Below are 24,949 nucleotides of genomic sequence, written 5' to 3'. Positions count from 1 at the left end.
GGGTCAGAAACTACCATATGGTTGGATCACCCAGCTCTATTTCTGCTACGTCCTAGAGGATGCTGGGGACTCCGTAAGGACCATGGGGTATAGGCGGCATCCGCAGGAGACATGGGCACACTATAAGACTGTGAATGGGTGTGAACTGGCTCCTCCCTCTATGCCCCTCCTCCAGACCTCAGTTAGACTTTGTGCCCAGGAGTGACTGGACACACACTAGGGGAGCTCTCCTGAGTTTCTCTAAAGACTTTGTTAGTTTTTTTTTATTTTCAGGGAGACCTGCTGGCTACAGGCTCCCTGCATCGAGGGACTGAGGGGAGAGAAGTCAGACCGACTTCTTTTTAGTTCAAGGGCTCTGCTTCTTAGGCTACTGGACACCATTAGCTCCAGAGGGTTCGATCACTTGGTTCGCCTAGCTGCTTGTTCCCGGAGCCGCGCCGTCACCCCCCTCACAGAAGCCAGAAGAAAGAAGCCGGGTGAGTATTGGAAGAAAAGAAGACTTCAGACGGCAGAAGACTTCAGTAACGGAGGTAAGCACAGCGGTAGCGCTGCACTCCATGCTCCCACACACCAACGGCACTCACAGGGTGCAGGGCTCTGGGGGGGAGCGCCCTGGGCAGCAGTTACTGAGGTCTCGTTAATAGACTGGCAAAAGAGCATAGTCGGGCCCTGGGCACCGTGTACGATACCCCCGCCAGTACACAGCAGCGGTCACGCTGCGCGCCATTGCTCACACACACCAACGGTTTTACTTGGGTGCAGGGCGCAGGGGGGGGTGGGCGCCCTGGACAGCAATATGTGTATTGTTAAGGAGGTATATAGTGGATAGACACTATATACGGTCCCCTGCCTGCATATAGAACGATAATATAACGGGGCTGAAGCGCGCCGATGAGGGGCGGGGCTTAGCCCTCACACACAGTGTTCAGCGCCATTTTCTCACTGTCCCCGCCAAAAAATGTGTTCAGCGCAAACAAGCCGGGGCACAATCTTTTAGTGTTATGTTGAGGGATATATAACACTATTTGCTTCTAGAAATGGGCATGTAATCATTGTTGTGCATATTCTCTGTGTGCTCCCTGTCAGATATACCCACTATAGTTCCCTTGTGTCGACATGCGTGAGTGTTCTGTCACAAACACCTATGGGGTTCACTGTCTGCATCGCTGACGCCTGTTGGTACTTGATACAGTAGATGCTGAGTCAACAGGTCGGTAGTGGTATGCTTGTTAAAAGTAAACACTGTATGGGAGACACAGTAGTATGTGGGTGACCCTGTCGGCACCAACTGTTATTACCGGGTGTAAATTGACATGCTGTAACTAGCTTATACCTGTATATATATTTATATGTATGGTACGGTTCCATGGGCCTGTAGCTCGAGCACAGACGTGGTAGTATTTGTGGGGGAGTGATATTAAAATGATATATGTATACTTCCCTCGGACCCCTCAGGGTCGCAAGAATGTTATTTCGCCCGGTTACTACTCTCTGCTGTCGACGAATACTAGGTTTTCTGTCGACCATAATGTTTCCTGGTAGATCCACATCTGGGGCATATATATATATATATATATATATATATATATATATATATATTCAAAAAGCTTGCCCCGTCACTCCTCTGAAATAACTGGCTGTGGTGCCCTTCCTTGTGGACCAGCAGGCCCACCGGTATGCAGTCGAAAAGATTAGGTGGCACTCACAGACTTGTAATCAACGTGAAAACTCCGCCAGGAGATTTATTGTGCAAAACAAGTAACGTTTCGGGGACGTGTCCCCTTCCTCAGACAACCAAAACATAACACGTGCATTGTATAAATAGTGTATCATGACCCCACTTACCCCCTTCATCATGACTCCCAGCTGCGTGGACCACGGCTTGCCTCGGCGTCTCCCGACCCGCACTTCCGGTTTCGGCGTCACCGCCCAGCCGGAAGTGACGCAAGCGGGCTTCGCCGGTCACCATGGAGACGCACCGGGAGCCCTAGCAATACAAAAAACAAAACAAAACACGAATACTTAATTGCGGTGAGAAACTGACACATAATAAAACAGCGCTCAATCGGAGCTAGAGTGTCAGAAAAGTAAATAACAGGTAAAATCACTTCTTAAAACACAAACATTTAAAAACGAGAATGGTGTTAAAAAAGTGTTGATAACATTAAAAGGTGACAAATAAAGCAGGTGCTGCAAAATCTTAACTCCGGTACTCTTTTCTTCTAAAATATCTACCTGGGTGGCAAGGAGCTAGAATGGCTCCTAGTCTACAGGGCAGTGTGCAAATGTTATAATGTATGGTCCTAAGTAGGGTTACCCCACAAAAATGGAATCTATCACTAGATGGCCCTACTCCTTCACCGCAGTGATTCTTGGGTCGGTATCCTTATTACCCCAAAGTTACCCCAAAATTGATTGCCACATGCTTTAGACTCACAACGATATGGATTAATTCATAGAAAATTAATTAGTCCAAGGGACTCATTTAGCCCTTTGGGGGCTAAGCAATCCAGGCGGAAAATCCACCTGGATTCCAACTGCAGCAATTTCTTTCCTCTATCACCACCTCTTAGAGAAGCTGGAACATGATCGATGGCCCTATATCTCAGACTCGCCAGTGGGTGGTGCTTTATGGCAAAGTGTCTTGCCACCGGTTGGTCGCTAGTCCCAGAAGCCAGGGCTGCCCGTATGGCTGACCTGTGTTGAGTTAGTCTGACTTTTACTTGGCACTCCGTTTTGCCCACATAATAGAGTCCACATGGGCACACTATTATGTAAATGACAAAACGGGACGTTTTGCACAATAAATCTCCTGGCGGAGTTTTCACGTTGATTACAAGTCTGTGAGTGCCACCTAATCTTTTCGACTATATATATATATATATATATATATATTTCTCTAACGTTCTAGTGGATGCTGGGGACTCCGTCAGGACCATGGGGATTAGCGGCTCCGCAGGAGACAGGGCACAAAAATAAAGCTTTAGGATCAGGTGGTGTGCACTGGCTCCTCCCCCTATGACCCTCCTCCAAGCCTCAGTTAGGTTTTTGTGCCCATCCGAGCAGGGTGCACTCTAGGTGGCTCTCCTAAAGAGCTGCTTAGAAAAAGTTTTTAGGTTTTTTATTTTCAGTGAGTCCTGCTGGCAACAGGCTCACTGCATCGAGGGACTTAGGGGAGAGAAGTCAACTCACCTGCGTGCAGGATGGATTGGCTTCTTAGGCTACTGGACACCATTAGCTCCAGAGGGATCGAACACAGGCCCAGCCATGGAGTCCGGTCCCGGAGCCGCCCCGCCGACCCCCCTTGCAGATGCCGAAGATGGAAGAGGTCCAGAAGCAGGCGGCAGAAGACTTTTCAGTCTTCATGAGGTAGCGCACAGCACTGCAGCTGTGCGCCATTGTTGTCAGCACACTTCACACAGCGGTCACGGAGGGTGCAGGGCGCTGGGGGGGCGCCCTGGGCAGCAATGTATAATACCTTTTTATGGCTAAAAAATACATCACATATAGCCCTTGAGGCTATATGGATGTATTTAACCCCTGCCAGATCTCACAAACTCCAGAGAAGAGCCCGCCGAAATAGGAGGCGGGGCTTATTCTCCTCAGCACACAGCGCCATTTTCCTGCTCCGCTCCGCTGTGCGGAAGGCTCCCAGGACTCTCCCCTGCACTACAGAAACAGGGTAAAACAGAGAGGGGGGGGCACTTTTTTTGGCGATATTACTATATTTAAGCTGCTATAAGGATACAACACTTATATAGGGTTGTTCCCATATATATTATAGCGCTTGGGTGTGTGCTGGCAAACTCTCCCTCTGTCTCCCCAAAGGGCTAGTGGGGTCCTGTCTTCAATAGAGCATTCCCTGTGTGTCTGCTGTGTGTCGGTACGTGTGTGTCGACATGTATGAGGACGATGTTGGTGTGGAGGCAGAGCAATTGCCGGTAATGGTGATGTCACCCCCCAGGGAGTCGACACCGGAATGGATGGCTTTGTTTATGGAATTACGTGATAATGTCAGCACATTACAAAAATCAGTTGACGACATGAGACGGCCGGAAAACCAGTTAGTACCTGCCCAGGCGTCTCAGACACCGTCAGGGGCTGTAAAACGCCCTTTACCTCAGTCGGTCGACACAGACCCAGACACGGACACTGAATCTAGTGTCGACGGTGAAGAAACAAACGTATTTTCCAGTAGGGCCACACGTTATATGATCACGGCAATGAAGGAGGCTTTGCATATCTCTGATACTACAAGTACCACAAAAAGGGGTATTATGTGGGGGGTGAAAAAACTACCTGTAGTTTTTCCTGAATCAGAGGAATTGAATGATGTATGTGATGAAGCGTGGGTTAACCCAGATAGAAAAGTGCTAATTTCAAAAAAGTTATTGGCATTATACCCTTTCCCGCCAGAGGTTAGGGCGCGCTGGGAAACACCCCCTAAGGTGGATAAGGCGCTCACACGCTTATCAAAACAAGTGGCGTTACCGTCTCCTGATACGGCCGCCCTCAAGGATCCAGCTGATAGGAGGCTGGAAACTACCCTAAAAAGTATATACACACATACTGGTGTTATACTGCGACCAGCCATCGCCTCAGCCTGGATGTGCAGTGCTGGGGTGGTCTGGTCGGATTCCCTGACTGAAAATATTGATACCCTGGATAGGGACAGTATTTTACAGACTTTAGAGCAATTAAAGGATGCTTTTCTTTATATGCGAGATGCTCAGAGGGATATTTGCACTCTGGCATCGAGAGTAAGTGCGATGTCCATATCTGCCAGAAGAAGTTTATGGACACGACAGTGGTCAGGTGATGCGGATTCCAAACGGCATATGGAAGTATTGCCGTATAAAGGGGAGGAATTATTTGGCGTCGGTCTATCGGATTTGGTGGCCACGGCAACTGCCGGGAAATCCACCTTTTTACCTCAGACCCCCTCCCAACAGAAAAAGACACCGTCTTTTCAGCCGCAGTCCTTTCGGTCCTATAAGAAGCGGGCAAAAGGACAGTCATATCTGCCTCGAGGCAGAGGAAAGGGTAAGAGAGGGCAGCAAGCAGCTCCTTCCCAGGAACAGAAGCCCTCCGCGGGTTCTGCAAAGCCCTCAGCATGACGCTGGGGCTTTACAAGCGGACTCAGGAACGGTGGGGGGTCGACTCAAGAATTTCAGCGCGCAGTGGGCTTGCTCACAGGTGGACCCCTGGATCCTGCAGGTAGTATCTCAGGGTTACAGGTTGGAATTCGAGAAGTCTCCCCCTCGCCGGTTCCTGAAGTCTGCTTTGCCAACGTCTCCCTCAGACAGGGCGACGGTATTGGAAGCCATTCACAAGCTGTTTTCTCAGCAGGTGATAGTCAAGGTACCCCTCCTACAACAGGAAAAGGGGTATTACTCCACGCTATTTGTGGTACCGAAGCCGGACGGCTCGGTAAGACCTATTCTAAATCTGAAATCTTTGAACCTGTACATACAAAAATTCAAGTTCAAGATGGAATCACTCAGAGCAGTGATAGCGAATCTGGAAGAAGGGGACTTTATGGTGTCCCTGGACATAAAAGATGCTTACCTGCATGTCCCAATTTGCCCTTCACATCAAGGGTACCTCAGGTTCGTGGTGCAAAACTGTCATTATCAGTTTCAGACGCTGCCGTTTGGATTGTCCACGGCACCTCGGGTCTTTACCAAGGTAATGGCCGAAATGATGATTCTTCTGCGAAGAAGAGGCGTATTAATTATCCCTTACTTGGACGATCTCCTGATAAGGGCAAGGTCCAGAGAACAGCTGGAGGACGGAGTAGCACTAACCCAAGTAGTGCTGCAACAACACGGGTGGATCCTGAATTTTCCAAAATCTCAGTTGACCCCGACAACACGTCTGCTGTTCCTGGGAATGATTCTGGACACGGTTCAGAAAAAGGTGTTTCTTCCGGAGGAGAAAGCCAAGGAGTTATCCGAACTTGTCAGGAACCTCCTAAAACCAGGAAAAGTGTCTGTGCATAAATGCACAAGAGTCCTGGGAAAGATGGTGGCTTCTTACGAAGCAATCCCATTCGGCAGATTCCACGCACGAACTTTTCAGTGGGATCTGCTGGACAAATGGTCCGGATCGCATCTGCAGATGCATCAGCGGATAACCTTATCGCCACGGACAAGGGTGTCTCTTCTGTGGTGGTTGCAGAGTGCTCATCTGTTAGAGGGCCGCAGATTCGGCATACAGGACTGGGTCCTGGTGACCACGGATGCCAGTCTGAGAGGCTGGGGAGCGGTCACACAGGGAAGAAAACTTCCAGGGAGTATGGTCAAGCCTGGAGATGTCTCTTCACATAAATATACTGGAGCTAAGAGCGATTTACAATGCTCTAAGCCTGGCAAAACCCCTGCTTCAGGGTCAGCCGGTGTTGATCCAGTCGGACAACATCACGGCAGTCGCCCACGTAAACAGACAGGGCGGCACAAGAAGCAGGAGAGCAATGGCAGAAGCTGCAAGGATTCTTCGCTGGGCGGAAGATCATGTGATAGCACTGTCAGCAGTGTTCATTCCGGGAGTGTACAACTGGGAAGCAGACTTCCTCAGCAGACACGATCTACACCCGGGAGAGTGGGGACTTCATCCAGAAGTCTTCCACATGATTGTGAACCGTTGGGAAAAACCGAAGGTGGATATGATGGCGTCTCGCCTCAACAAAAAACTGGACAGGTATTGCGCCAGGTCAAGAGACTCTCAGGCAATAGCTGTGGACGCTCTGGTAACACCGTGGGTGTTCCAGTCAGTGTATGTGTTTCCTCCTCTGCCTCTCATACCCAAGTACTGAGAATTATACGGCAAAGGGGAGTAAGAACGATACTCGTGGCTCCGGATTGGCCAAGAAGAACTTGGTACCCGGAACTTCAGGAGATGCTCATGGAAAATCCGTGGCCTCTACCTCTAAGACGGGACCTGATTCAGCAGGGACCGTGTCTATTCCAAGACTTACCGCGGCTGCGTTTGACGGCGTGGCGGTTGAACGCCGAATTCTAAGGGAAAATGGCATTCCAGAAGAGGTCATTCCTACACTGGTTAAAGCCAGGAAGGAGGTGACTGCACAACATTATCACCGCATTTGGAGAAAATATGTTGCGTGGTGTGAGGCCAGGAAGGCCCCCACGGAGGAATTTCAATTGGGTCGATTCCTACATTTCCTGCAAACAGGATTGTCTATGGGCCTCAAGTTGGGGTCCATTAAGGTTCAAATTTCGGCCCTGTCGATTTTCTTCCAGAAAGAATTGGCTTCAGTTCCTGAAGTCCAGACTTTTGTAAAAGGAGTACTACATATACAGCCCCCGGTTGTGCCCCCAGTGGCTCCGTGGGACCTTAATGTAGTTTTGGATTTTCTCAAATCCCATTGGTTTGAGCCACTCAAATCGGCGGATTTGAAATATCTTACATGGAAAGTAACCATGCTACTGGCCCTGGCTTCAGCCAGGAGAGTGTCAGAATTGGCGGCTTTATCGTATAAAAGCCCATATCTGATTTTCCATTCGGACAGGGCAGAACTGCGGACGCGTCCTCATTTTCTGCCTAAGGTGGTGTAAGCGTTTCACCTGAACCAGCCTATTGTGGTGCCTGCGGCTACTAGCGATTTGGAGGATTCCAAGTTGCTGGACGTTGTCAGGGCATTGAAAATATATATTTCAAGGACGGCTGGAGTCAGAAAATCTGACTCGCTGTTTATACTGTATGCACCCAACAAGCTGGGTGCTCCTGCTTCTAAGCAGACGATTGCTCGTTGGATTTGTAGCACAATTCAACTTGCACATTCTGTGGCAGGCCTGCCACAGCCTAAATCTGTCAAGGCCCATTCCACAAGGAGGGTGGGCTCATCCTGGGCGGCTGCCCGAGGGGTCTCGGCATTACAACTCTGCCGAGCAGCTACGTGGTCGGGGGAGAACACGTTTGTAAAATTCTACAAATTTGATACCCTGGCTAAAGAGGACCTGGAGTTCTCTCATTCGGTGCTGCAGAGTCATCCGCACTCTCCCGCCCGTTTGGGAGCTTTGGTATAATCCCCATGGTCCTGACGGAGTCCCCAGCATCCAGTAGGACGTTAGAGAAAATAAGATTTTACTTACCGATAAATCTATTTCTCGTAGTCCGTAGTGGATGCTGGGCGCCCATCCCAAGTGCGGATTGTCTGCAATACTTGTACATAGTTATTGTTACAAAAAAATCGGGTTGTTCTTGTTGTGAGCCGTCTGTTCAGAGGCTCCTACGTTGTCATACTGTTAACTGGGTTCAGATCACAAGTTGTACGGTGTGATTGGTGTGGCTGGTATGAGTCTTACCCGGGATTCAAAATCCTTCCTTATTGTGTACGCTCGTCCGGGCACAGTATCCTAACTGAGGCTTGGAGGAGGGTCATAGGGGGAGGAGCCAGTGCACACCACCTGATCCTAAAGCTTTATTTTTGTGCCCTGTCTCCTGCGGAGCCGCTAATCCCCATGGTCCTGACGGAGTCCCCAGCATCCACTACGGACTACGAGAAATAGATTTATTGGTAAGTAAAATCTTATTTTATATATATATATATATATATATATATATATATATATATATATATATATATATATATATATATATATATATATGTAAAAACAAATGAGCGCAGATGTCAATTAAAATTGTGAGCATTTAATTTGAAAGAAGTATACATATACATACATCTCAAAAAGAGATCAGCAGCGTGATGTCATCTCACACACGGCGCCTCCGGATAGCACCAGGTGGAACAGCCGCCGGTCACAGCTCATCAAAAGACGTTCTCTTCCGAGACCTTACAGGATCAGGAGCGATGTGATTACACCTAGTGTCCAATTACCACGCCAATATATATATATATATATACTTAGGATATGTGTGTAATTGTGTATTACATTATGTATATTCATATTATGATTTATAATGAATGCTGAAGTAATAGTATTCCTTCTCATGTGCTGGTCGCTCTGTTGATAAAGCTCTAGGTCGGCCGTGACGAGTTGGTCTCAGATCCTCTCAAGGAGTCAGAATGTTTATTCTTTTCCCGCCGCAGACAGAATACTGTGAAAGTCAACTCCTGGTCGACAGGGGGCCCTGTCACAAAGGATCGTATACAGGAAGCTAAGTGATATTTTATTTCTACGCTTTGTGCTTATTTGCATTACATGCACATGAGGGAGTGTTTATATTCGGAAAGGCATCCGATATAATTACCCTAAAGAGAGAGGGGATGTTCCTTATGTTGGTTCTTCTCTATAACATTGCGGCAGGCTGCCGTACGTATACAGGAGGTGTGGCCGGGGGAATGCTGAGGCTGACTCCGACAGATACTGGAGTTTTCCCCTGGGACGGTGTACCGCTGTTTGGGGATGCCTCAGTTCAGTCAATCTCTGCGGATACTGCTGGTAAATCTAACTTCGTGAGTTAGTCTCCTTCACAATGGTTGGTGACGCATTCTTTTGTGGGATGCAGTCGTTTTAACCGGTTCGATGCCATTCTTTTTTCCTTTTCTGTGCAGACAGTGGAAGGTGAAAAGGTAAGAGTTCTGCAGCCTTGTTAGGTTCGCAGAAGCGGATGTCGTTTTCTGTTTCCACCACATGTTGCTGAGTCTATCTGGCTGGAGCCCACTCCGGTGGGAACTCGTCTACTACTTTTCAGTCAGTCCGGGAATAGACTAGGACCTGTGAGTTAATTATAGAGTACAAAGGGGGACATTCTGGTGTTAGATGTTTCCCCTCACTGATTTTTCTAATAGATCTTGCCGTTTCCCCTCTGGAAGGGGAGGTAGTACGCGACGCCTTACCAGAGGTTCGTCAGGTTCAGGGCATTGTCCTGCTGTCCCTGTTATAAAAACAAAACAAAAAACTAAGAGGTTTAAATGCGTTGTTCTCCGCATTCAGATTACCTGGGTGGATATCCAGGATTGTCTTTGCCATTTCACCAGTGTGATGGCAGGGGGATGGTATTCTTTCAATTGTAAGAGCCATTGTTGTTCTGTACTGGGACACTCTCCTGATTAAGGCGAGGTCAAGACACAAGTGGTGCAAATCGTGGTTTTCTCTCTGACTGTTCTTCAACACAGGGGAAGGCTGTTATTCCCAACAACGCAGGCGTCGGAGGTGGGTATCAGAGTGGATACGGAACGGTTGAAGTTCTGTGTGTTACTGTGAAAAGAGGTCTGAGGATCTGGAGTCGGATCAGATTTGCAGTGACAATCCATCAATATGTTCCGTTGATGAAGAAGATCGGTGCGGCCTAAAAGGCCTTTTCGTGAGCAGGTCAAATGCCAGAGTCCGGGTCTCACCTGCGCATGCACCAGAATATAATCCTAATGGCCAGGTTTTCGCTCCTGTGCTGTCGGCTCAGTTCTCACCTCCTAGAGGGACGAAGGTTCGGAATCCAGGATGAGATCCTGGTGTCGATGCATGCGGATCTCCGAGACTGGGGAGCAGTCTGTGCAAGGGAAGTATTTCCAGAGGAAAGGGTCAAGCTGGGAAGCTTGTCTGCAATAAGCTTTCTTGAATTAGGAGCTATTTTCAATGAACATATGCTTCGTGATCTGCCCGTGTTAATTCTGTCGGATGACTTGACAGCAGTGGGGTAAGTAATCCGTTAGGGCAGAAGAAGGAGCAAAGCGGCAATGGCAGATGCCGAACAAAGTTTTCCATGGAAATACTGGTCAACGCTATATTGGCAGTCTTCGTTCCGGATGTGAACGACGGAGAAATAGATTCCTCTGCAGACGCGATCTCCATCCGGGAGAAATAGTAGTCATCGAGAAATTTTCACTGAAGCGACAAGTCTTTGAGGAGTGCCTCACTTGGACAGGTTGGCGTCTCGCCTCAACGAGAGATCTCAGAGATATTGTTCCAGGTCAGAGGACACTCAAGCTATAGCAGTGGTCGTCCTCGGGACACCTTGGGTGTTTTCAGTTGGTCTATGTGTCCCCTCCGGTTTCACTCTTCTGAAGGTGATAAACGTAACAAGAACAAAGGTTCAGGTGATCCTTATTATTCCGGTCTAGAAGAGGAGGGCTTGGTACCCAGTTCTTCAGGATTTACTCGAAGATCCCTGGCCTCTTCCTCTACATGAGGAACTGTTACAACAAGATACGGGCGTGTATCAAAACTTACCGCGGCTGCGTTTTGGTGGCGTGGCGGTTGAACGCCACATCTTAAACAGAAAGGACTTTCCCAGTGAAGTCGTTTCCACACATCTTCGGGCTAGAATGGAAGTAACGGCAAAGCCTTACCACCGTGTTTGGAGAAAATGTGTGTCTTGGTGTGAATCCAAGAAGGCTTCTACAAAAGATTTCAGCTGAGTCGTTCTTCTCCATTCTTTGCAAGCAGGTGTGGGTGCAGGCCTAAAGTTAGGCTCCATTTTAGTGCGGTTTTGGCCTTATAAATTTTCTTCAGAGAAAGAATTAGCAACCTTTCCGGAAGTTCGGACCTTCGTGGAAGGAGTACTGCACATCCAACCTCCATTTGTGCCCCCATTGGCACCATGGGACCTTGACGTGGTGTTGTGTTTTCTTATGTCAAAATGTGTGGAACCTTTATAAAAGGTTGTGTTAAAATTTCTCTCTTGGAGAGTGGTCATGCTTTTGGCTTTGGCGTCCGCAGGGCGGATAGCGGAAGTAGCGGCTGGGTCTCACAAGACCCCTGTTTGATCTTCCAGGTGGATGGAGCGGAATTGAGAACTCTTATAATAGTTCTGCCAAAAGTGGTTTCGGTGTTTCGCAGAAACCTGCCTTTTTGATGCCTGTGGTTGCTTAAGCATTGGCTGATTCAAGGTCTCTCGATGTAGTCAGGGCTTTGAATATTTATGTCGCCAATTTGGCTCAGATTGGGGAAACGGAGGCTCCGTTTGTCTGGTATGCCCCAGCGTGATTGGAGCGCCTGCGTATCTGCAGTCTGTTACACGCTAGATCTGTGATACGATTCTGCGTGCTTGTTTTACGGCTGGATTGCCGTTACCGAAGTCGGTGGTGACCCATTCTACTAGGTAGATGGGCTCTTTTTGGGCGGAGGCCCGAGGAGTCTCGCCGGCTCAATTTTGCCTAGCGATACTTGGTCGGGTTCAAACACTTTGGCTACGCTACAAGTTTGATACTTTGGCTGATGGGGACCTCATGTTTGCTCAATCGGTGCTGCAGAGTCGTCCGCACTCTCCCGCCCGGTCTGGAGCTTTGGTATAAACCCCATGGTTCTTACGGAGTCCCCAGCATCCTCTAGGACGTAGGAGAAAATAGGATATTAATACCTACCAGTAAATCCTTTTCTCTTAGTCCGTAGAGGATGCTGGGCGCCCGTCCCAGTGCGTACTGTGTCTGCAGTTATTGGTTATGGTTACACTCTTGTGGTGGTTCTTTTCTGTCAGGCTGTTGCTGATGTTGGGCATGACATGGCATGCGGTGACTTATTATTGGTTGTGTTGACACACTGGTTGTGTTACATATTCTCTCAGCATGTGGCTGTGTATTGTTCATGCCGTTGGCTGGTATTCTATTGAATGCCACGTTCTGCGGTATGTTCGTGGTGTGAGCTGGTATGACACTCACAGTGTTTGAACAATAAATTCTTTCCTCAAAATGTCCGTCTCCCTGGGCACAGTTCTCTAACTGAGGTCTGGAGGAGGGGCATAGAGGGAGGAGCCAGTTCACACCCATTCAAAGTCTTATAGTGTGCCCATGTCTCCTGCGGATCCCGTCTATACCCCATGGTCCTTACGGAATCCCCAGCATCCTCTACGGACTAAGAGAAAAGGATTTACCGGTAGGTATTAAAATCCTATTTTTTCTCATACATCCTAGAGGATACTGGGGTCCATTTAGTACCATGGAGTTTAGACTGTTCCATTAGGAGCCATGGGCACTTAAAGAATTTGATAGTGTGGGCTGGCTCCTCCCTCTATGCCCCTCCTACCAGACTCAGTTTAGAAAATGTGCCCGGAGGAGCCTGTCACGCTGAAGGAAGCTCCTAAAGAGTTTTCTGCATTTCTATTCTATGTTTGTCATTTTCAGGCAGGGCTGGTTTGCACCAGCCTGCCTGCTTCGTGGGACTTAGGGGGGAAAACGGCCCAACCTCTTGAAGGGTTAATGGTCCTGTTCCCCGTTGACAGGACACTGAGCTCCTGAGGGAACTATTCGGAAGCCCCACCATGGCGAGCATACATTCCTGCGGCACGCCACCACCCCTAACAGAGCCAGAAGAATGAAGAGTGGTGAGTACTGAGCGTGGCGCCGGCCATTATGGCGGCATGAGGGTACGGAGACGCACGGCTTCTAAACGGGGTAGAATGCGTCTCCAGACACAGTACACAACTGCATCTCAGTACACTGTGCCCAGACTGGCAACGCAGCCTTAAAACGGTTTCTCTCCATTTTAAGCACCAGATTCCTCAACCAGTATAAAAGAAGCGGGAAGACTGCGCGCCATTGAAGGTGCGGGGTTTCACTATGAGATGATCCAGCAGCTCACCAGCGCTATTTTCCCTCTGCAGTGGACACAGACGCTGACAGGAAAGGGATGCACAGCTCCTCCGGTGTGACTCCAGATTACCTCAGCGGTACCAGAGGGTTATAGCAGGGGGGGAGCGACTATCAGGGTACTTGGTCTGCGACCTGGCTAAGCTTGGCATTCGCGATAAGGGCACGGTGGGGGCTGGCTCCAAACAACTCTGTGTCTCACTGAAGGGCTCTTTGGGGGTTAATTGTGCTTAACCTTTTCCTGTGTGTGTGTGTGTGTGCTGTCACATTTGCATTATGTCAGGCAAAGAGTGTGTTTCTTGTACAGTGGAATGTTCCTCTTCACCAGGGGGCTCACTACTGGATACTCGGGGTTCACAAGCTAGCGGCGCTGAACCGGAATGGGTTAATTCTCTCAAAGGAATGATTTCCACTCTTTCTACAAAGCTATCCCGCAATGAGAAAGAGACGCAATACTTGAAACAGACTCTGGATGAGTTTATGATCAGACTCTGTCCTCAATAAAGCGTCTCAGTCCCCTCCCATTTGTCCGCAAAAGCGATCTCTGTCACATATCCTTCAATCTGACGCTGATGGGTCAGACTTGGAGAAGGGTAAGGTAGACTTGGAGGGGGGGGGGGATGCAGCTCTGTCACAGGAAATAGAGGCTCTTATAGAGGCTGTCAGATGTTCGGCATATTCCTGATAAGGTGTCAGAGGAGTGTGAGGAATCTTATTTTAATGTACTGAAGTCCTCAGTTACTTTTCCTGTGTCAAAGGAATTGAATACCCTGTTTGAAAAACCATGGGTTAATCCTGATAAGTTTCAGATCCGTAAATGGTTGCTCTCATCTTTTCCCTTTCCTCTGGAGGATAGGAAAAAATGGGAAAATCCACCGATAGTGGACGCATCAGTCTCTAGGCTGTCACGTAAAATTGTATTGCCTGTTCCTGGTGCAGCCTCCCTAAAAGACACAGCTGATCGTAAAATTGAGACTACACTCAAATAATTGTACACAGCTGCTGGGGTGGCCCAAAGACTCACTATTGCATGTGCGTGGATCACAAAAGCCATTGCGAAATGGTCAGGTAACCTAATTGAGGTGTTAGATTCCTTATCTGGGGGGATGTTATTTTACTCCTGCAGCATATACAGGACTCTGTGAACTTTATGGTGGAAGCCATAAAGGAAATAGGCGTGCACAACGCACGTAGCACCGCTATGACAGTGTCGACACGCAGGGGCTTGTGGCTACGCCAGTGGACTGCTGACGCGGATTCCAGGAAAGGCGCGGAAGACCTCCCATTCACAGGAGAGGCCTTGTTTGGAGATGAATTAGACAAATGGATCTCCACAGCTACTTCGGGTAAGTCTACGAATCTTCCTTCCGCAGCTCCCCCAACTAAGAAGACTTATTCATCTTCTAAGTTAGTCTTTTACGGACAGCCAAGTTCAAGGGCAAATCCAGAGGTGCTTATACGTCTTCCAGCGGCGCAAGAGGTAAACCACGCAAACCAGCAACTGCAGGTGCTCAGGAACAGAGCTCAGGCTCTGCTTTCTCAAATTCTTCAGCATGACGGTGGACCGCAATGCCTGGAAGGCTGTCAGGTGGGAGCCCAACTACAATTCTTCAGTCAGATCTGGTCAAATTCGTACCAGGATCCCTGGGTCATATATCTTATTTCCCAGGGCTACAGACTGGCGTTCCAAGAGCTCCCACCTCACAGATTCTTCAAATCAGGCTTGCCAGTTTTACAGCATGCCATCCAAAAACTGGTTCAGACTCAAGTCATTGTTCCAGTTCCATCTCATCTACTAAACAAGGGGTACTATTCCAACTTGTTCATAGTACCAAAGCCGGACGGTTTGGTAAGACCGATTCTGAACCTCAAGTATTTGAACCCGTACTTACGAGTGTTCAAATTCAATTTGGAATCTCTGAGAGCGGTTATCTCATGTCTGTAGGAGGGGGAATTCCTAGTGTCTCTGGATATCAAGGATGCGTACCTTCATATTCCGATCTGGCCGCCTCATCAGGCTTATCTACGGTTTGCGCTGCAGGACTGTCACTACCAGTTCCAGGCCCTGCTATTTGGTTTCTCCACTGCACCGAGGGTGTTCACCAAGTTGATGGCAGAGATGATGTTTCTACTCCGCAAACAATGAGTGAACATAATTCCGTACCTGGATGATCTACTGATAAAGCACCGTCCAGGGAGAGGTTACTGGACAGCATTGCTTTCTCAACCAAACTCCTCCAGGTTCACGGGTGGATTCTGAACCTTCCGAAATCTCACCTAGAGCGAACACGGAGGCTCCCATTCTTGGGAATGATACCGGACATGGAGTCACAAAAGTTGTTTCTTCCGTTGGAAAAGGCATTGGTAATCCAGTCGATAGTTCGGGATGTCCTCAAGCCAACCCGGGTGTCAGTGCATCTGTGCATTCGCCTACGAGGCACTTCAATACGGAAGGTTTCACGCAAGACCCTTCCAGCTTGATCTGTTGGACAAATGGTCCGGATCGCATCTTTACATTCACCAGAGGATCCGTCTGTCGCCAAAGGCCAGGATCTCCCTTCTGTGGTGGCTACAGTCTTCTCACCTTGTCACATTACAGAGGTTCGGGATTCAGAACTGGATTCTATTAACCACAGACGCAAGCCTCAGAGGTTGGGGAGCAGGGGGTGCAGGGGGGGAATCGGGGGGTGCAGTTTCAGGGAAGATGGTCAAGTCAGGATGTCATCCTTCCAATCAGCATTCTGGAACTGAGGGCCATATACAACACACTTCTGCAAGCCTCACATCTTCTTCAAGATCGGGCATTTCAGGTCCAGTCGGACAATGTGATGGCAGTAACGTACATAAACCGACAGGGCGGAACGAAAAGCAGAGTAGCGATGTCAGAGGTGTCAAGAATTCTCCTCTGGGCAGAAAGAAATGCTGTGGCGTTGTCAGCGGTCTTCATTCCGGGAGTAGACAGCTGGGAAGCAGACTTCCTCAGCAGACACGACCTGCACCCGGGGGAGTGGGGCCTTCACCCGGAAGTGTTCAGGTGCTTGACAAGTCAATGGACCACAGATCGACATGATGGCCTCTCGTCTCAACAAGAAGCTCAGGCGGTATTGTTCCAGGTCGAGAGACCCACAGGCGATAGCGATCAACGCCCTGACAACCCCATGGGTCTATCGGATGGTGTACGTGTTTCCTCCACTTCCTCTGATCCCAAGAATTCTAAAACGAATAAAAAGGGAAAAGGTTCAAGCAATACTCATTGCTCCTGACTGGCCAAGAAGGGCCTGGTACGCGGACCTTTTGGAGATGCTCCTCGAAGATCCGTGGCCTCTACCTCTTCGCGAGGATCTTCTGCAACAGGGCCTGTTTGTCTATCAGGGCTTACCGCGGCTATGTTTGACGGCATGGAAGTTGAACGGCTGATTCTAGCTAGGAGAGTGATCCCTAACAAGGTTATCCCGACTATGAGCCAAGCCAGGAAGGAGGTAACGTCTAAGCATTACCATCGTATTCGTCTCTTGATGTGGGAGCACAAATTATTCTACGGTGGATTTTCATGTGGGACGGTTCCTGCTTTTTCTGCAGGCAGGCGTGGATGTGGGCCTGCGTCTGGGCTCCATAAAGTCCAGATTTCGGCCTTGTCCGTTTTCTTTCAGAAACAATTGGCTTCTCTCCGTGAGGTCCAGACGTTCTTGAAAGGTGTTCTGCACATTCAACCTCCCTTTGTGACTCCCACGGCACCTTGGGATCTCAGTGTGGTGCTGCAGTTCCTCCAATCGGACTGGTTTGAACCGTTACAGGAGGTGGACGTAAAATATCTTATGTGGAAGACCGTCACACTGTTGACCTTGGCTTCGGCAAGACGTGTGTCGGAGCTGGGGGCTTTGTCTCACAAAAGTCCCTATTTAATTTTAAATGAGGACAGAGCTGAACTCAGAACTCATCAGCAATTTCTTCCTAAAGTAGTGTCCGCGTTTCACATCAACCAACCTATTGTGGTTCCGGTTTTCACCAACACCTCTGCTACTTCAAAGTCTTTGGATGTTGTGAGGGCTTTGAAGGTGTATGTGAAAAGAACAGCTCGTCACAGAAAGACGGACTCGCTGTTTGTTCTGTATGATCCCAATAAGATTGGGTGTCCTTCTTCAAAGCAGACTATTGCACGCTGGATCAGACCTACTATCCAGCATGCTTATTCCACAGCAAGTTTGCCATGTCCAAAATCTGTACAGGCCCACTCTACTAGGTCGGTGTGTTCTTCCTGGGCGGCTGCCCGGGCTTTACAGCTCTGCTGAGCAGCTACTTGGTCAGTTTCAAACACATTTGCTAAGTTCTACAAGTTCGATACTTTGGCCTCTGAGGTCCTCCAGTTTGGTCAATCAGGTCTGCAGGAACCTCAGCACTCTCCCACCCAGTTTGGGAGCTTTGGTACATTCCCATGGTACTAAATGGACCGCAGTATCCTCAAGGACGTAAGAGAAAATAGGATTTTACCGGTAAATCCTTTTCTCGTAGTCCATGGAGGATACTGAACGCCCGCCCAGTGCTTCGTTCTTCCTGCACTGTTACTTGGTTAAGTAATGTTGGTTCAGCCGTTGCTGTTCCTGTTTCAAGTTTGGTCAGCTCGGCTTTCCTCTTGTTGTGTGTGCTGGTTCGGAATCTCACCACTAACCTTATCCATACTCCTCTCAAAGTATGTTCGACTCCTCGGGCACAGTTTCCTAGACTGAGTCTGGTAGGAGGGGCATAGAAGGAGGAGCCAGCCCACACTATCAAATTCTTAAAGTGCTCATGGCTCCTAGTGGATCTGTCTATACCCCATGGTACTAAATGGATCCCAGTATCCTCTACGGACTACGAGAAAAGGAATTACCGGTAGGTAATTAAAATCCTATTTTTGTGTTGTATGAAGATTTTTACCTTATAACAGTAATGTCTTGTTTATAAACAAGTATATAAACACATCCTATAGCTTTAGGGGAGATGAGAATTGTCAGTTAAAGGGTTTACAGATATACTGTAAATGATATTGATAAAACAGGTAGAACTCTGTAGCTCTTTAAATGCTACTCATTTGAGTTGTAGTTTGTTATACGTTACCATAACTCTAGTAGTAATGGGTATCCGAATGGTAGATCGACCACTATTGGTCGACATGGGAAAAAGATCAACACGGGACAGGTCGACACATAAAGGTAAACATGACTTTTTAAAACTTTTTTCCCCCCCCATACTTTACCATCCACGTGGACTGCGTGCGATTAGGAATAGTAACCTGGGCCGTGCGCAGCGGTTGTGGAGCAACTTGCCTGCAGGGGAATAATGTGCACTAATTAGGGTTCCTGGTCATGTTACGCAAAAAAGACACCAAAACAATAAAATATCTTATGTTGAGCTTTCCCCGTGTCGACCATGTCCACGTCGACCTTATCCAGATTCACACATTGATCCAGAACTGTAATATTGCTATTTGAACATTTCAGTTACAGTGATCAGAACATAAGGCATAATGGTTTAGGACGTACGTAAATTACTATGCTTGTACGTAATAAAAATAAAATCACAAATGCTCTAACCAGCTGTAGCATTTATACATGACATTCTTTATAATGCATCAAGATTAGACATCTCACTGGTTTTAGTAAATTGTAATGGAACAAGTAACAGCATAGCTACTGGCTAAATAAACAATAAGATGAATATTACTGCAAAAAAGACAATATTATAATCAAGTATTTGCATTGCAATATAGGTGTAATTAAAATCCTATGAGCCATGGAGTGGTTATTAAATCATATAAACACATTAATGGTGTGATAGTGGATCTTGAAGACAAAGAAGTTCTAGGGATTAATCGTCATAACCAGATATTTATTTTCAATATAAACACGACTTAATTCTGTGATATAATATGCACAGTGTTTGTATAATATCCATCTCTGGCACTATTCCAGTTATATGTAAAATATATTGTGATCGCAAGGGGTTGGTATCGAAATCCCAGCAGTCACTATCCTGATTTGTCAGAATGCCGACACCAGCATTCAGACGGTCAAAATCCGACGAATACTAGTATTTTAACCCTAAACATACCATCCGGCAGCCTCACCCTAACCGTCCCCTCCCGCATCCTAACCCTCCCCTTATGTCTAACCCAACCACTGTTCTTACTTTTTGGATTCTGACCGTCTGGACCCAACTGTCTGTATTCTGACTGCCGGAATCCTGACTGCATCCCATCGAAAGATATTCGTCAATTTCTCAAACATTTTTTTTAATATTTTGCTCTTTAACATAATTTAACATAATAAGCTCATAATAATAAAGTGATTTTTTTTTTTTTTACAGATTTATAATATTATTACTATTACAACTCTTTCTTGCAGAACTGCAGTAAGAACTTCAACTTTACAAGCATTCCACACATGAATTTTTGATTGGATTTTTATTATTTCTGTTTTGTTAGTGGTTATTGCACAACAGTCAGCAGTTGGTAATCTACATATTCTCTTTTTGTTAAGGCAAACCCTCCGCAGGTGGTCACTCCCAAAGAAGTTTCTTCTCCTGGTAGCAGTAAGGCCGCAGACAGCCCCTTAACTACTGGTTCACCAGATATGCCTCTCGCCAGCATTCCTAAGCGCAAGACAGGTATAAAATTACATTTAATGACCTGGTGGACATGTGATTATATGACTTTTATGAATTGAGCAATAAAACAGTTTTCTTTCATAGCTCGGAAACAATTACCCAAACGAAAACTGGAAAATGCTGCAACAGAAGTATTGAATGAAGAGTCCAATGGCAAAGAAGCTCCTGCCAAGCGTGAGAAAAAAGAGGAAGGTGAGGGAACTATTGTATAAGTGCAGTTGTTAGGAATGTTAGAAAGTGAAAATGGGAAGGGAGGATATGGGATTGCAGACTTAGGGGGTTATTCAGGTTTGTTAGCAAACCAAAAAAGTTAGCAACTGGGCAAAACCATGTGCACTGCAGGGGGGCAGATATAACATGTGCAGAGAGATTTAGATTTGAGTGGGTTACATAGTTTCTGTTGCAAAAAGTTAATACTCCCAGCGCTCACTCTTTACATACTCATAAAGGCAATGAAATTTCAAAAAACTTAATTTATTCACTCTTAAAATACAAATATATCAGGGATGTTATATATAAATAGTATAAAATCTTAATACCGGTATATACATGTAACAATACAGTTGACAAAACAAAAAACAATGTGAAATTTGGAAGAGAGAAAAAAGAGAGCAAAAATGAAAAAGAAATAGAAAAATAGAAACAGAGGGAAGGGATGAAGTGGAAAGATACGTTAGTACGTTTTGCTCTGTCCACCGCTGGCAAGATTTATATAATCAATTGACTCTCTTTTGTGAGCTTGGTGTTTCTAAGGCCAATGATGGTTATGTTGGCTGAGTAGAGTTCTCTCTGTTCCTCCAGTGCAATCTCTGCATAAGCAGCTGATGAGATGGATATAGTCACAGAGTCTCAGTTCAAAAAAGTATCAATTGAGGTTGTAACTCACTGACTTGTTGGTTACTGTCAGAGGTGCCTGTCCGCACTGGTCCAGAGTGAATCTCTGTACACTGGGCTTCAGCTGGCTTGCTGTCACTGCTGGAGGTGCATTGCCGTACTTGCCCGGAGTACGTGGTTGTCTGCCGGCAGACTGAATGGAGCTGTGCTGCGGGGGGGACAGTATGATCCGTGTCCAACGCCGCCGCCGATCAACGCGTTTCACCTGCAGTCTCAGGCTTCGTCCGGATATCCATTCCTTTCGTACTACGTCTTTTTATCCCCGGTTTGCCCTTCCTTGTGAACTTAGTGTGACGCATCACTAACGCCCTCGCTTGGTACTTAACCATACAGTTCTCAGTTATTGCTCTGTTAATTCTTTTTTATCTTTAATTTTTCTTTTTTGTTGGATAGATTAGTATTATAAATAAAAGATAGCCAAGATCGGCAGCGGCGTTGGACACGGATCACACTGTCTCCCCGCAGCACAGCTCCATTCAGTCTGCCGGCAGCAGACAACCACGTACCCCGGACAAGTACAAGTAAATTCCAGTATTTAAAAATGGCAATATTAAGTGTTACACATTAGGCCACACTGCACCCAAGCCTACGAAGTACACCTTAAATGATCAGTACAGAGTCACAGACTATGAATGTTATGTCCTCCAGGCAGTATTGCTCTATTACTTGTATAAGTGATCATTTTTCTTCCAAGGAGAAACCACTGTGCTTAGGCACATTCAGTATTCGGCATCAGTGAAGTGTGTAGGATAAGCTTATGGGCATGTCATTTCCTGTAATGCCTCAGTGGTCAGAAGAGAATGGGTAAATTGCATGAATCCTGGCTAGGGAAAAGGTTCAATCTGTGGAGGTGTTTGTAACCTTTTGTCCTCATGCATCCATTTTGGGGGACACTGCGGAGCTTACGTTGGGTTAGAGGACTAGGCACAAGAAAAACTGAGGTATGGGGGGAAGCAGGAGGGATTAGAGGGGGCGGAGCTAGCTTTAGTTTAAGTATTTAGTGCCCTTCTCCTGCGCCTAGCCCTTTAACCCGACGTATGCTGCGCAGTTTCTCCCACATGGATCACAACGAAAGGATTTTGCAGTGAGCACACAAAATATTCACATTTTAACAAGTGAAGCTTTTGGCTATTGTTCTGAGTATTCGATCATAGTTTTCTAGACGCAGATTCCCTCCCAAGATCTCTCTTGCAATATCCATTCATGATAATTCCATTGGATAGAAGATGAAAAGTTAGTGTAGCAGAGGTGCCTTATCTGAAGATGTTGAAATAAGCAGCTAGATAGGAGCAGATGGCACACTATCTGTGAAGACACAATGAAAATTTCAGGTGTGCTATGTCTGATGTAAATGTAATATTTTGCTCTGTTCAAATGACCTGTTGTAAGGTCCAGGCAGAAAAACTGGATTATTCATCAGTGGTTGTGTTTTTGCCTGTGTGTGTGTGTGTGTGTGTGTGATGAATCATAGCAAATATGGGAAGAGAATCTTTAGTAATCTTCAATGTCAATCCAAACTCTAATGCGTGTAGTGGGTGGTTGTTTTTTCTCTTTCAGCAAGGCTGGGGGACAAGGGACAATAGGATTGTATGTTGACCAGAGGAGCTGGCACATAATCTAAACTAATTTTAAATCCTGAGAGCCTCCCCCTGCTACCCATTATGCCAGTGTTCTCTAGCTGCCTCATGGATTAGGGCACATTTTGAGGAGCTGCTTTCTGATAGCTAGTTTTTTTTTATGTTTATTTGTAGAGTTTTTGTTTTCTTCTTTTGCTTCTAGTTAGGTCTGTGTGCTGCTTGTAGCAGCACAGTCTGATTGCAGTGGCTGCAGGTAGCCGTCTTCAGCTTGCCAAGCTGCAGCGGTGACCCTCCGCAGCACTGTGGTCTTTGCAGAGACCGCTGTGGAACGGTGCACACTGTCTCCCTTATAGAGGGTGTCTGCATGGTGCAGTTCTGGAGTGCAAATGTTTTAGGCTGCCCGTGTAAGGCAGGCTAGGATTTAAAGCTACAGTTTAGTACCAGTTCCTCCGGCCAACCTACAATCTCATGGTCCAGTGTCCCTCAGTCTATTTAAGAGAAAAGGACTCAATGGCACGAGACCAAAAATCCTATTTTTTAATACAATGTATGTTAATAGAGTAACAATGGAGAATAGGTTTTTGACCTGAGTCTCTACCATGTTGGATCAGATATCTGAGAGCTAGAAGGCCCCCCTATGGTCTGTAGCCATGTCCATTTCATGATCATTTCTACATTGAGAGTTGCACACCTCTCTGGGTCTTGTGTATGTGTGTAAGGTTGCGTTTAACCCCCCCCACCCTTTCCTTCCCCGGCATCACCCCTGATAAAGGTCCCCAGCAACTCAGTACAGCAATAAATAATTGGTTGAGGGTACTGGTGGTTTGGTTGAAGAATATGGACTTTTCTAGGGAGCATGGGTTTTTTGTTCTGATATTTTTTCAAGTAAAACAAAAGGCGGGAGCATCGACACTTCAAGTCATGCTTCATATGTCAACACTTCAAGACCATAATGCTGCTGCATAGCCGGTGTGTAGGGAGGCCAGAGTTCATGTCCATCTGGGGTTGCTTCTGGGGATGAGCTAACTCCTGCTTGGCTAGTAACTTGGCTTCTGTAGTTGCTCATCTCTAAACCAGCTAGTCGTGCCATTGCTGTGGGATACAGGTTCCAGCCTATGCCAATTAATCCCTCGCACACCTTGCTTCCCAGCTGTATTGCATACGGAAAACTGTGATGCTAATTGTCACAGTATTTGTGTTTTATTATGTTCTGCTTACTGTACTGTTCTGCTCCCCCTGTAATGTCTTATTGTTTGGCATATGTACGGGCACTGCATATCACTTGTGGCATCATATAAATAAAGTGTAATAATAATAATAATAATAATAATAATAATCTAAGAGAACTATTGTTTCAGTTCCTGGTGCTGCAAATCTCCATATAGGAAAATGAAATCCACTCTCAAGACCATTTATTTTGTGACATCCCTTAGAGCTATTTCATTTTCTGCTGGGTAAACAAAGTGGTAGCAAAAGGATCTGAGATGCTATCACAGGGGCTTTCTTTTGGTACTCAAAGTGCTGACGTTATACAGGTTGTTGAGCAAATTAATGAGTCTGCTAACTAGGCAAAATAGCCATTGTTGTGGCTGTTGTTTCCCCTAGAATTTCTTCATCTATTGTGGTTAGATTTGCCTTGTGGCTTTGTGTATGGCAAGCGGATTTTGATTATAAATGGTTACTAGAGACCCTGCCTTTAAGGGAAAAAGTTCTTTTAGCCACAGATTTGGATTAAATTCTTGCACTTGCAGCAGGAGGATAGAGCTCTCACTTCCTCAACACCTAGTCTTAAGGATCCTTCGTTTTGTTCCTTTTGACTTCCTGGATAAGTCAGAGGTCAAGGTTGTGCCAGAAGTCAGTGTACAGCACCTCCAGAGGTCGCCGCAGGAGAAGACTTGCATGGATAAACTGTCAACCGATTGCATAGCAATCTGCATCGTCACGTCAAAATAGATCTTTTGAAAATTCCTCCTATCTGCCTCTTTACTATGATTTTCCTCATGGACCCTCAAAAGCATTTAGTCTTAAATTGCAATAAAGGACCTTTTTTTTCAGCAACAGTCATTTCTCCAGTCCTGGAGGCTGAACAGGAAACGGGTTTCTACTCAAATATGTTTCCTGTCGTGAATTCAGATGGTTTTTACCATCCATCTCGCAAAGGAAAGATTAAAAATGTAATCTCTGGGATTGATGTGGCATTGTCATGGGTTACAGCGATTCCCCAGAGCCAAGAGTCATGACTGTACGCATTCTGTGTGTTCTAGGTAAACTGTGATAATGTGTTATGAATAATAGCCAGTATGGGAACTATAAGAGGGCTCCCAAATGAATG

At 46.7% G+C, this 24,949-nt stretch overlaps 1 protein-coding gene across 2 annotated transcripts in view; it reads left to right on the top strand.

Moving 5' to 3' along the window:
* Positions 1-24,949, top strand: part of LIG1 (DNA ligase 1) — a 359,710-nt gene that overhangs the window by 115,079 nt on the left and 219,682 nt on the right. For both annotated transcript variants that reach the window (XM_063942666.1, XM_063942665.1), the window contains exons 5-6: positions 20,020-20,146; positions 20,231-20,338. In XM_063942666.1, coding sequence (XP_063798736.1) covers positions 20,020-20,146; positions 20,231-20,338 — 235 coding nt within the window. The remainder of the gene's footprint in view (positions 1-20,019; positions 20,147-20,230; positions 20,339-24,949) is intronic.

Source organism: Pseudophryne corroboree, chromosome 10 (genome assembly GCF_028390025.1).
Source record: "Pseudophryne corroboree isolate aPseCor3 chromosome 10, aPseCor3.hap2, whole genome shotgun sequence".
Taxonomy (NCBI): domain Eukaryota; kingdom Metazoa; phylum Chordata; class Amphibia; order Anura; family Myobatrachidae; genus Pseudophryne; species Pseudophryne corroboree.
This window is presented reverse-complemented; position numbering and strand designations above follow the sequence as displayed.